The following is a 12,736-nucleotide window of genomic DNA, read 5'->3' as shown; positions in this document are numbered from 1 at the left end:
TTCAATACCCTTGTTCTATGTATAATGTACAAGAGCATGAAAACATAATTTATATAAAGAAAAAAGTGTTTTCGCCTGCTGACAAGACTTCAAAAATTGTGGATATAAAAGCTCATATACCAGCCACTACTTACGATAATATAGATCACTTTCTTCAAGCGTTTAATGAAAACCCTCAGTTAAAAAATAATGTTAAATTTCGTTATGATGAACTAACAAAAATGATAGGAGTAACAACATCAAATAAAGATATCACTTCTATCATAACAACTCCAATACTAAGTCTTCAAATGGGTTTTAAACCAAGAACAAATTTGAAACAAATCACATTGGGAAAAAACCCAGCAAATTTATATTTAGGTTTACCATCTCAAATATTTGTTTATACAGATATCATTCATCCACAAGTAGTTGGAGATGTTATAACATCGTTACTTAGAATAATACCTTTAGATCCAACTAAGTTCATTTATGGAGCTTATAAAACACATATTTTCTCACCTGCTCACTATGTACCAGTTTTACGAAGAGAGTTTGATACAATTGAAATAGATATAAGAACAACAACCGGTGTCAGAGTACCATTTCAATTTGGGTCTTCTTGCGTGAAACTACACTTTCAACGTGTAAAATGATGTATAACAGATCATCAACCTCTTGTCCTTACGAACATTATTATTCACACCAAGCCGGCTCTGGTGTAGGAATTGTCTATAAGGGAGTTCCATATCAAAGAGGACATGGTATAGGCAGTTTTTTGGGAGGACTATTTAGATCCGTACTCCCTTTATTATCTAGTGGTTTAAGAACCATTGGAAAAGAAACTTTAGGAGCAGGAGTTGGACTCTTATCTGATATGGTAAATGCTCGCCCTATAGACAGTTCCATACGATCACGATTCAAGGAAGCAAGTGCAAACCTGAAAAGAAAGGCCGATGAAAAAATTGATTCCCTTATGTCAGGATCTGGGTATAAAATGTCCAATAAAAGAAGGGAACCGCTCATTGCTCTAAAAGCATCGCGACGAAGAGGAAGTAAAAAAAATAAAAAAGATATAAATAACGATATATTTTCAAACTAAATAATGTCATTTTTACATAATCATTCATGTGAGTGTGCGAAATCTGAATTAGATATATTTGCCCTTCCATCAACTCAAACAAGCATTGGAAGCGGACAGTGGATTCATTATAAACCAATTTCATCTTTAAGCGATGACGGTCCAATCGAATTTCAAGTACCTGGATCAGGTGATGACTACATAGATCTATCACACACAATGATACACATTACTGCTAAAGTGTTGAACCAAGATGGTACTAAATTAAAAGCAGATGCTGCAGTTGGACCCACCAATAACTGGTTACATTCTCTTTTTAATCAACTTGATGTATATTTAAATCAAAAACTCATATCACCACCAAACAATACATATGCCTACCGTGCTTATATGGAAAATCTTCTCAACTACGGACCAGCAGCCAAAACAACTCATCTTACTTGTGGATTGTGGTATGAAGATACGCCGGGCTATATGGATACTGTTGACGTTAACAACAAAGGGTTTAACAAAAGGCTGGAATTTATCAAGGAGAGTAAGGAAGTAGAAATGATTGGTCATTTACATGGTGATATATTTAATCAAGAGAAATTCTTAATAAATGGTGTAGAACTACGTATTAAGTTAGTTCGCTCAAAAGAATCATTCAATCTTATTTGCCACCAAGATAAAAAATTCAAAGTACAAATAATGGATGCCAGCCTCATTGTAAGGAGAACGAGAATCAATCCTAGTGTTTTGTTAGCCCATCAAAAAGTATTAGCCACAACAACTGCGAAGTACCCCATTACGAGGGCAGAAGTTAAGGTTCTCACAATACCAACGGGGGTTCAGGGTAAAACATTAGATAATATATTTCTCGGACAAATTCCTAAAAGATGTATTATTGGATTTGTATCAAATTCAGGTTTTAATGGTAATTTAGCATTAAATCCGTTTAATTTTCAACATTATAATATGAATTCATTTAGTTTGTTCGTAGATGGTCATGAAGTTCCTTCTAAAACATTACAACCTTCATTTAGTTCTGGTACAATAGCAGCAGCATATCACACTCTATTTTCTGGAACTGGTATTCATTTCCATAACGAGGGTAATGGAATAAGCAGAACCGATTTTGGTCAAGGTTATTGTTTATTGTGTTTTGATTTAACTCCTGATTTATCTGCTAATTCAACTTCACACTGGAATCTTGTTAGACATGGTAGCGTTCGGATAGAAGTACGTTTTGATTCCGCTCTAACTAGTACCATTAATTGTATTGTGTATGCAGAATTTGATAATATAATTGAAATAAATAAAAATCGTGATGTATCTGTAGATTACAATAGTTAAGAAACATATAAATACCCCGTTCTCTTTAATTTATTTTATTTGGAATTCATCATTGTTTGCATGATCATCAATAATTTGTATATGTTACTTAACTATGGATACTAAAGAAATTCAATTTTGTATGAGGAAACTAAACCCATTGTTTAATTCAAATGTTTTTGCTGCCAACAAAATACCTATTCGGGTTAATCTACCTACCTTTATTGTCAGTAATTTGGACCCTGATTCAAAACCGGGTTCCCATTGGGTTGCTATACACATTGATGTAAATGGTGTAGGTGAATATTTTGACTCCTTTGGCAGGAAACCTTCCGGTTATCATAAGTCATTTCTAGATAGAAATACGAGACGGTGGTTTTACAATAATAAATCACTTCAAAACCATTTCACTTCTGTTTGTGGTGAATATTGTTTAGTTTATTTGTATTTTAAGTTTCATGGAAAATCTATGAAACATATGCTTAACTTGTTTTCTGATAATTCTTTATGTAATGATCTAGTATTACGAAATATGTTTAAGACCTTTTTTGTGAAATAAATAAAAATACGTGTACTGGTAATAATGATTTTTATTTTGAATTCTCACATAGTAACCTTTATAAAACTACAGACATTTGACACCATTTTATTTCTTATTTATTTTGTTTGGAATGTGAAACAATGCAAAAGAATATCTTACAAGGAAATTTACTTAAATCATAAAAAGGAAAGATAAGAAATGTGAAACACTTTAACACTATCCTACTGCTATCGTTAAAAATTATATTTTTCACTGTTTCTTATTATCTATAAAATATTTTACACATGTGTCCTTAGAAGCTAATTGTTTTGTAATATTATATACAATATTTCGCGTATTTTGTAATTCCAAGTCGTCTTCCAACGCAAAATACTTCAGTCTGACGTCCGCGTGCTTCCAGTGTTCCGTGGATGGGATGTTTTTGATTGTTTGCATATCATATATCTCTATTTTAATTAAGTGAGATGAATACGCCCCATCATCTTGTCCAGATGATAAATTAGCCACGCCTTCTGGCGAACTTTTGCTTACATTCGAAGACCGTTTCAAGGTTTTACACTGCTTTTTAGGTCGTTCAAAGAAGCTGTCAATATTATTTCCAGGACGTTTCTTTGCGAGGGCTTGCTTAACTTTGAAACCAGCTGTACCTTCCTCATCGGTTGAATCACCCTGATTTTCCGGGTAGTAATAGTTCTTGAAAGTATTTTCAGAGAACTGAAACAATGAAAGACAATATTTTAAACACTATTAACAATTCTATTAATTAAATACAAAGAACACTAGACGAAACAATATTATAAAAAGGCAATATGGGTTACAGTAATTTAAAAAGAAAAACATACTCACGTCCATTGTTGGATCTGTCTATAAACACTTCACTTTTGAACGCACACTCCACTTCTCTATATACCACACTAGATACAAGGAGCTCTGGTACAGAAGGCTGCCTCTACAGGAATACTTATTCAGCCTCGACTCTCTTTGGCTTTTATACTCGTAATATGGTAGAGAGCAGGGGAACGTACCATAAATCTTGTTTCAACCAGTTCATCTTATACCTGAACGCAAACAATAAACTTTTTGTCATTTTACAATACAATAAACATCTATAATAAAGCAACTAAGTTGTTACAATAATAAATTCAAGTCACAAGAATTACCGGTGCGTTAGTCTAAAACATGTTTACACCAGTTAATGCTCTTTGTTAAATATGAATAGAAAGTATCATGCCTTGACATGTTCGTCGAAGGATCTCTTTACCCAAAACCCGAATTATTCAAATAAACGGAAACAATAAATATATATTATCTTTAAAAATACACAAAAGACATTTTTATTCACATAGAATTAGCCTTAAACATGTTTTAACCGGTTCTCAGTTTCTCACGTCGTAACAAGTTTATTGAAAGTATGCATTCTCTTAAACAATACACAAGTCATAAAAAATAATAATAGACATAGGTAAGTAAATTATTCAAAGAAGGTACAATAAATAAAGCAATTAAGCAAAAACGCAACTTCACAAAATTACCGAGGTTTATTCAGATACAAAACATTGAAATATATGTAAAAAAAAAAAAGTTTGATAAGATGGGAAATTAACTTTTATTAAGACGTAATCAAAAAATTGACTTATTAATCATATGTACAAATTTGGTAATACAACAAAGAGATGTATGATAGAAATAGGTATAAGATATCATAAATATTCGAGAAAAAGAAAGATACGCTAGATAGGATCGTTAAGTTTAGGTATTTGGATAAACTTAAATGTAACTCAGAAGTTCTTAAGTTAAAACGTAATTATAATACATTTCATAAATACCTACATTTATAGAAATAAAAGTAAAAATAGGTGAAACTCAGTTAGGTTTCATAAAGGTAAGTCTAGACTACTTAGGTTAACTAAGAGTAAGTTTTAATTAAATTTGGTTAGGTTACGAATGGAAAAGTTAGGTATTTTAATTAGGTTAGGTTAGGTTAGAATCGCAATCCATATGATTACAAAGTTATACTAAAAATTAATTATAAAATACCGATCAGTATGAGACACAAGGAAAAGGTGTGCATGACACTGCCAGGTAGCTGGGTAGGGTAACAATGGTCTAGCGCCGAGTCCAGATCGAACAATAGAAAGGGTCGGTAATCCTTTTGTAACCGTCGTGCACAAGGTGTATTGTGTAAAGAACGTATTCTGTAAATACTAGAAGGAGGCTTCTGAGAGCGTCGGGACCCAGCGCAATGAATCTAAATGGGGGGCTATTACTTTTTTTTTTTTTTTTTTTTTTTTAGGTTTAGCAAGACCATGGATGGGCGGTGGTGGGGTCCTGGGAGCAGGCCCCAGACCCGGGCTGGTAACGGGGGTACCCTACTAAGAGAGCAGGGGAACGTACCATAAATCTTGTTTCAACCAGTTCATCTTATACCTGAACGCAAACAATAAACTTTTTGTCATTTTACAATACAATAAACATCTATAATAAAGCAACTAAGTTGTTACAATAATAAATTCAAGTCACAAGAATTACCGGTGCGTTAGTCTAAAACATGTTTACACCAGTTAATGCTCTTTGTTAAATATGAATAGAAAGTATCATGCCTTGACATGTTCGTCGAAGGATCTCTTTACCCAAAACCCGAATTATTCAAATAAACGGAAACAATAAATATATATTATCTTTAAAAATGCACAAAAGACATTTTTATTCACATAGAATTAGCCTTAAACATGTTTTAACCGGTTCTCAGTTTCTCACGTCGTAACAAGTTTATTGAAAGTATGCATTCTCTTAAACAATACACAAGTCATAAAAAATAATAATAGACATAGGTAAGTAAATTATTCAAAGAAGGTACAATAAATAAAGCAATTAAGCAAAAACGCAACTTCACAAAATTACCGAGGTTTATTCAGATACAAAACATTGAAATATATGTAAAAAAAAAAAGTTTGATAAGATGGGAAATTAACTTTTATTAAGACGTAATCAAAAAATTGACTTATTAATCATATGTACAAATTTGGTAATACAACAAAGAGATGTATGATAGAAATAGGTATAAGATATCATAAATATTCGAGAAAAAGAAAGATACGCTAGATAGGATCGTTAAGTTTAGGTATTTGGATAAACTTAAATGTAACTCAGAAGTTCTTAAGTTAAAACGTAATTATAATACATTTCATAAATACCTACATTTATAGAAATAAAAGTAAAAATAGGTGAAACTCAGTTAGGTTTCATAAAGGTAAGTCTAGACTACTTAGGTTAACTAAGAGTAAGTTTTAATTAAATTTGGTTAGGTTACGAATGGAAAAGTTAGGTATTTTAATTAGGTTAGGTTAGGTTAGAATCGCAATCCATATGATTACAAAGTTATACTAAAAATTAATTATAAAATACCGATCAGTATGAGACACAAGGAAAAGGTGTGCATGACACTGCCAGGTAGCTGGGTAGGGTAACAATGGTCTAGCGCCGAGTCCAGATCGAACAATAGAAAGGGTCGGTAATCCTTTTGTAACCGTCGTGCACAAGGTGTATTGTGTAAAGAACGTATTCTGTAAATACTAGAAGGAGGCTTCTGAGAGCGTCGGGACCCAGCGCAATGAATCTAAATGGGGGCTATTACTTTTTTTTTTTTTTTTTTTTTTTTTTTTTTTTTTTTTTTAGGTTTAGCAAGACCATGGATGGGCGGTGGTGGGGTCCTGGGAGCAGGCCCCAGACCCGGGCTGGTAACGGGGGTACCCTACTACTTCCGTTCGCGGATAATCTCAACCGTTAGCACTAGAAAGCTGAAATTTGGAAAAATTGAAAAAAATGTTTTTTAGTGTGAATGCGACCAGTGGTAACGCTGAAAGTGAACGCAGCCAACGCGCGCGTAGGAGGGTAGATGGCGCGCTGTCTACGCAACTTTGACATCCACCCGCCTTCGTCAGTTTTCCGTGATCATGATGCATGCAACTGCGTCGAAAAGGTCATCACGGTCTATATCCCGGTCAATATAACTCTAATAATAAGGGGTACTTACCCAGGCCGAGGCGTAGTGGCAACGGGTCTCGCGGAAGTCGTTCTGGGTGCTTCCACGCAGCAGATTATCACGTCGAAGCCCTCGAAACCGCATCTCTGAGGAACAACGTTACAATTAAGCTAGGAACATACTACGCGGACGTCCGCCGTCCAGCGTCCGCGATCGATCAGTGTGCACGGTCTTCGGGACGTGGCTTCGGCTGACCAAAACATCCAGCGAGCCAGATTTCGATCGGACGTCCATGCGCTCAAGGCCACGTCCACGACCGTCGACCGATAGTTTGCACGGTTAAGTGTATATTCATTGTCCAGATCCCCGTCCGCGGTCGCGCGACGACGGACGTCCGCGTAGTATGTTCCTAAGCTTTAATCTTATGACAGGACAGTGTGGCCACACCTAGGACAATGGCGGTCAAAATAAATAAATGAAAGAAGCGTGTTACTACGCACACAGTCAAAGCTCGTGTATAGTATGAATTTTTTTAACTTCTGATTAGCAGAAACGTCTGCAATCGATGCCACTAGGCTTAGAATAAATTTAAAAGTGGAAAATGTCTGCCTTGGGTGAGACTTGAACTCACGGCCTCTGGATCGATACTCCAGCGCTCTGCCAACTGAGCCACCAAGACTTCAACCAGGCCAGCGAAATTTTCCACTACTAAGGTTAATGGGACCCGTAGCGACATCTACCGTAAGAGTGTTAAACTTCTTAAACGGCAACCGGAGTTCCAAGTCATATTGGAAATTCACCAGTTACGATGCGCTAACCATGCTAAATTTATTCTAAGCCTAGTATGAATTTTCTCGTGTATAGGTGATTATTTGGCTTTTGCCGTAATCTGTTAAACAAAAGCCTTTGTTTCTATTATTCACGGCGGCTAGCTCCCGTTTAAACGGCACGTGCTAAAGTCTCAGTGTAGTTAAAAAGCAACTATCATGATAGTACCTAATAAGCTTCAAATCCATAAAAAGCCATTTCGGAGATAACACGTTTTGTCATCGAAAAAAGTTACCTGCATACTGCGACCTGTTTCATAAATTTCAACCTTATTACTATCATGATAGTTGCTTTTTAACTACACTGAGACTTTAGCGCGTGCCGTTTAAACGGGAGCTAGCCGCCGTGAATAATAGAAACAAAGGCTTTTGTTTAACATACATACAATCACGCCTGTTTCCCATAAAGGGGTAGGCAGAGCACATGAAACTGCTAAAGTTACAGTGCCACTCTTGGCAAATAAGGGGTTGAAAGAAAACGAAACTGCGACATTGTAGTGACAGGTTGCCAGCCTCTCGCCTACGCCACAATTTAACCCATATCCCACAGTCGATTTCTACGACACCCACGGGAAGAAAGGGGGTGGTGAAATTCTTAACCCGTCACCACACGGTAACATATTACGGCAAAAACCAATAAACCATCTCAGAAAATTCATACTATAGGCCAACGCGTATCCTGCTTGTATGAGTGAGATCAGATCGACTGGTCGCGTTCTTGACAGGCGGTGACTGAGGTAACCGAGAGCGGGTGGGCGTAACTTTCAGCGGGAAGCAGGGAGTAGCCATACTGTACGATATTACTCTTCATTAAGCCTGGCGTTCACTAAGGCGGAATCGAACCCCGTCGAATTGAGTTCTCATACATTTGAATACGATTCGACGCGTCACCAATGGACGCAGTCTCATAGGAAGTGCAAAAGCGAATTAACGAGGCTAGACTCGATGAGCCTTAGTGGACGCCAGGCTTTATACTGTGGCAGGCCTGTCCCACTCGCGCGTGTAAGTATCGAACTATAAGTAGCCCTCACGAGGGGCAAAATGTATTCAAGAAGAAGAGGACAACACCCCCACACCACACTGAACACCAACATCACCACCACCACCACGCCCACGCTAGCCCGAGCTGCCGGTCGCCTTCACTGCGGTCCCGAACCTGGCCCCGCTCAAACGGTATCACCAGGCTAGGGGTCGCGGGGTTGGATAACGGCCGGTAGCGGACACCGATGACCGACCAATCACCGGATCGCCAAGTCGTCCACAAACAGACGCCCCACGCGGATGGGGCGCGCCCCGACACAGCCCCCACAGCGCACAGCGCGGAAGGGGCCACTCACACCCCAGCAGGGGTGTCGAAAGAAGACACACCACCACCAAAATGTATTCTGTGACTGTGGTACTTATAGGTAAAGTGTAGCTTACAGGTAGTTTCCACCATTCACTCTTCGGGTTATCCGTGACAGCTTGACAGTCGCGTAGTGCTCTGCATACCCCAGCGACGCCATTTTGAGAACACCTCTCACCTGGAGCTGAAAATGACCGAGCGTTAGCGAAGATTTTTGTTTTTACTTGGACAAATTGCTTTTGTATATTGTGTTGCATTACTGATGGGGCAGTAAAAAACAAGTTCCCTCCAGAGATTATTGAAATGAAATGAAATGAAATAAAATAAAAAATGAAATGAAATAAAATTTATTCGAAACAACACGTTACATCTTGGCAGTTGCATAAGTGGTAAATTAAATGTACGGATTGTTGTTCCAAAAAGGATACCACTCAGTGTGTCGGAGCACACAGTGCCACGACGCTGATTTTCAGTGGACCCTTTAGACCAACCTTAGACTTATATGATATTATTCACTAATAGTTATTTGTTTTACAAGGGGGCAAAGTTGTTGTTAACCGCACGTGCCAATATTGATACCCGAGCAAGCGAAAGATTCCAATATTATATAACGTAGAATCTTGAGCGTTGCGAGGGTTTCAAGGCATGAAGGTTAACAAACTTTGCCACCGAGTGAAAACACGTGAAACACAAATTTTCTCAACACACCAACCCGAACAAAATAATGTCTATAAAACATCAAAGTAAATGATATAAATCAATTAATTCAATATTTATGATTCAAACTATAGACATAACTATAAGTAGAAATTTAAAAAAAAATTACCTTGAGAAACCACTTCATAGACGAGACACAGCACCAAAACACTTGACAGTTTTTTATTCATTTTTCTTATTAAATATTTCAGTCTTATTTTTGATTCTTTAAATAACTATTAAGTACTTATTATATTAGGTCATCACTCATAACACTTGAAGTTCTTTTGGGATGAACCATATCTATGAACGAATGAAATATAAAATAAAATAAAAAGATATACCACTCATAGTGTTATGTTCCTGCCGGTGAGTAAGGCTGCCAGAGCTCAACGAGGGTGCGGTGTGCTGACGACGGGAGGACTTACGGAACTAATTTGTTCCGTCTATTGTCCTTTGAGTCGTCGGCAACCCGAACCCTCCTTTGAACTTGTACACTCCTTTTTGCTGTGTAACTTATACTTAACACAGCAAAAGGGAGTGTACAAGTTTCTAATGGGGTGGCAACGCGCATGTGACACTCTTTGAGTTGCAGGCGTCCATAGGTTACGATGACCGCTTTCCATCAGGCGGGCCGTACGCTTGTTTGCCACCGACATAGTATAAAAAAGATATTTATTTACCAACACAGCACGATATAAATAATTTTATCAAGCATTTACCACAGCGAGTTGAAAGCGAGTGTTTTTAACTTGCTAGGGGCCGTTCATGTATTAGGTAAGCGGGTTTATTACAATTATTTACTCCCTCCTCCGCCCGCTCAAAAGTACGCAATAACTCTTTATCTTATCCCCTATTATGCTTTGAAAACATTTTCCTATGAATAAATTGCTTTTATGGTTGTTTAAAAAATTATATAACTACGGATGACGTAATTATCATCTATTTACATACCCCCCGTCCCCCATGTCATCAAAATAAGCAAAACAAAGAACCCCCTACAATGATTACGTAATACGTGAACGGTCCCCTAATGTGACAGAGCACAGTACAATTTTAAATGACTATCTCTGCCTACTTAGTTTGGTCTAACTCCAAATCAATTGTAAATAAATCTTGGATTCCGACTGTAGACCAAAATATAAGGAAAACTGGATATAAAATACAGGAAACTGTTAACGATGTTAATTTAAATATCATTATCATTAAGATGCAAACCATGTAAACAATTAAATAATGTTAGAACAAAACGGGACTTAATCGCGTAAACACTTACATTTATATTTGGCACTATTTTGTTCTAAAATTATGAGTGCAAATCGTGTTAGTCTAAATCAATATAATTAAATAATGTGTTGCCTTTAAAATATACTTAGCAAACAATAACCAAAAACAAAATATTGATCGAACTAGCTTGTCCTTAAAATATAGTTATTTGATTTACAAGAGGGGCAAAGTCGTTGTTTAACTGAGCCATTTTTTTCAAAGTTGTCCACCCCACTTGTTTTGTAACATGGGTAATTTTTACGCGATTAATACTCAGAATCGCGAGCTCTTCCGATCCTGATAGGAGAAAAAAAATAAACAAGATTTCCATACATTTTTTCGAACCTTCCATTCCGTTACCGCCATACAAAATGTATGACAAAATGGTAACGGAATGGGAAAAAACCTTAAGACACTTTTTTCTCCTATTAGAATTGAAAGAGCTCGCGATTCTGAGCGGAAACCACATAAAAAAATCCAAATCCAAACAAAAAGTGGGTGGACAACTTTGAAAAAAAAAAATGGCCCAACTGCACAATCAAGTCATCATCATCCCCGAGTTATCCCGGTATTTTTTTTAAATTAAATAAGTTCGTCATGATAAATGAAATACAGGGCGTACCTATAAAATTTTTCAACAACTTTAGTAAAAAATGATACTTAACACTTTCGAAACCGGGCTCTACGCGGCGCTACGACATTTTCGCTACATACGGGGAAACCCATGTAATCGGCTACGCTTCTACGAGCGGTGTACCCGACAGTCGGGTTCTTGGTAGCGAAAGTGTTAAATCGAAACAAAACAAAAACATGGAGGTACTAAAACGTGACATTCTCTAGTATAAGGTATCATATTGTCGCTAAACATAAGGGTGAAACCTTCTCGTAACTAAATGCGAATAATTAAACCCTTAAAGCATTAAGTCCGCCTTTTGTAGCTACAGTAAGATTTTTCTTTTGTGCATTAAAAAACCTGTTAGTGCGTCCTTAGTGAGTATTATGGTACCTTTTGCTCGAGAACTCCACAAACAACAAAACTAGTTTGAACTCTTCGTTTTTTAAACTGTTTATTTGTAAGTATGTACTAAAAAGGTCTAACCTTCTAAATAAACCCAATAAAATCATACAAAAACCTGAACATGTAAACAAATCAGATTTTTATACAATAACTAAGTTTATGCACTGACCGCAAACTCTTTGTATTAAAACTGTTTTTAATTCTTAGATTCTCAGTGTCATTAAACTTCATTAATTATTAAAAAACCTAAATTAACGCACTATCTTACAGAAAACACTAAATATTATGCATTGTCCACAAAGGTCAGGGCCTCAGCAAAACAAGTGAATCACGGACAGAAACAATTGAATCGCGATGCGCGCGACGGTTCGGCGCTCGCGCAGAATCTCAACTGTCATGGCGGACGGGACATTAGTGGGTAATTAAATCTGAGCCATCTTGAAGTTTAAGTAGATCTGTCAGTTTTTTTGTTGGTAGTTTCTATAAAGACAAACACAATTTTTGTTTTTGTGATTAATTTTTATACTTTTGTCATTTAGCAAATCGTGTTCACTAATAGGCAAGTTATAAAGTCTTGGAAGTTTTTTTAGTTCTTTTAGATTTTTTCTTGGCATCAACCTAGTCTTATCAGAACCCAACAAAATTTTACTTGACTAATCAACGATATAATTTTTGTTTATGTTTGAC

The 12,736-nt window shown here is 36.6% G+C and overlaps 1 protein-coding gene across 4 annotated transcripts in view; it reads right to left on the bottom strand.

Moving 5' to 3' along the window:
- The window catches only part of LOC125239799 (trypsin-1-like), a 45,683-nt gene extending 33,243 nt beyond the window's left edge, over positions 1–12,440 (bottom strand). Inside the window, exons 1-4 of one of the 4 annotated variants that reach the window (XM_048147494.1) lie at positions 12,310–12,440; positions 9,896–10,068; positions 9,147–9,253; positions 6,949–7,043 (exon numbers count right to left, since the gene is read on the bottom strand). In XM_048147494.1, coding sequence (XP_048003451.1) covers positions 6,949–7,043; positions 9,147–9,253; positions 9,896–9,956 — 263 coding nt within the window. In that variant the 5' untranslated portion in view covers positions 9,957–10,068; positions 12,310–12,440. Of the gene's footprint in view, positions 1–6,948; positions 7,044–9,146; positions 9,254–9,895; positions 10,069–12,037; positions 12,160–12,309 lie in introns of those variants that run through there. The other 3 variants (XM_048147493.1, XM_048147495.1, XM_048147492.1) reach the window with 3 other exon arrangements.
- Positions 12,441–12,736: the final 296 nt, after the last annotated feature.

The sequence above is a fragment of the Leguminivora glycinivorella genome, chromosome 26 (assembly GCF_023078275.1).
Source record: "Leguminivora glycinivorella isolate SPB_JAAS2020 chromosome 26, LegGlyc_1.1, whole genome shotgun sequence".
NCBI lineage: Eukaryota > Metazoa > Arthropoda > Insecta > Lepidoptera > Tortricidae > Leguminivora > Leguminivora glycinivorella.
The sequence above is the reverse complement of the archived record's forward strand: the minus strand, read 5'-3'. Positions and strand labels throughout refer to the sequence as shown.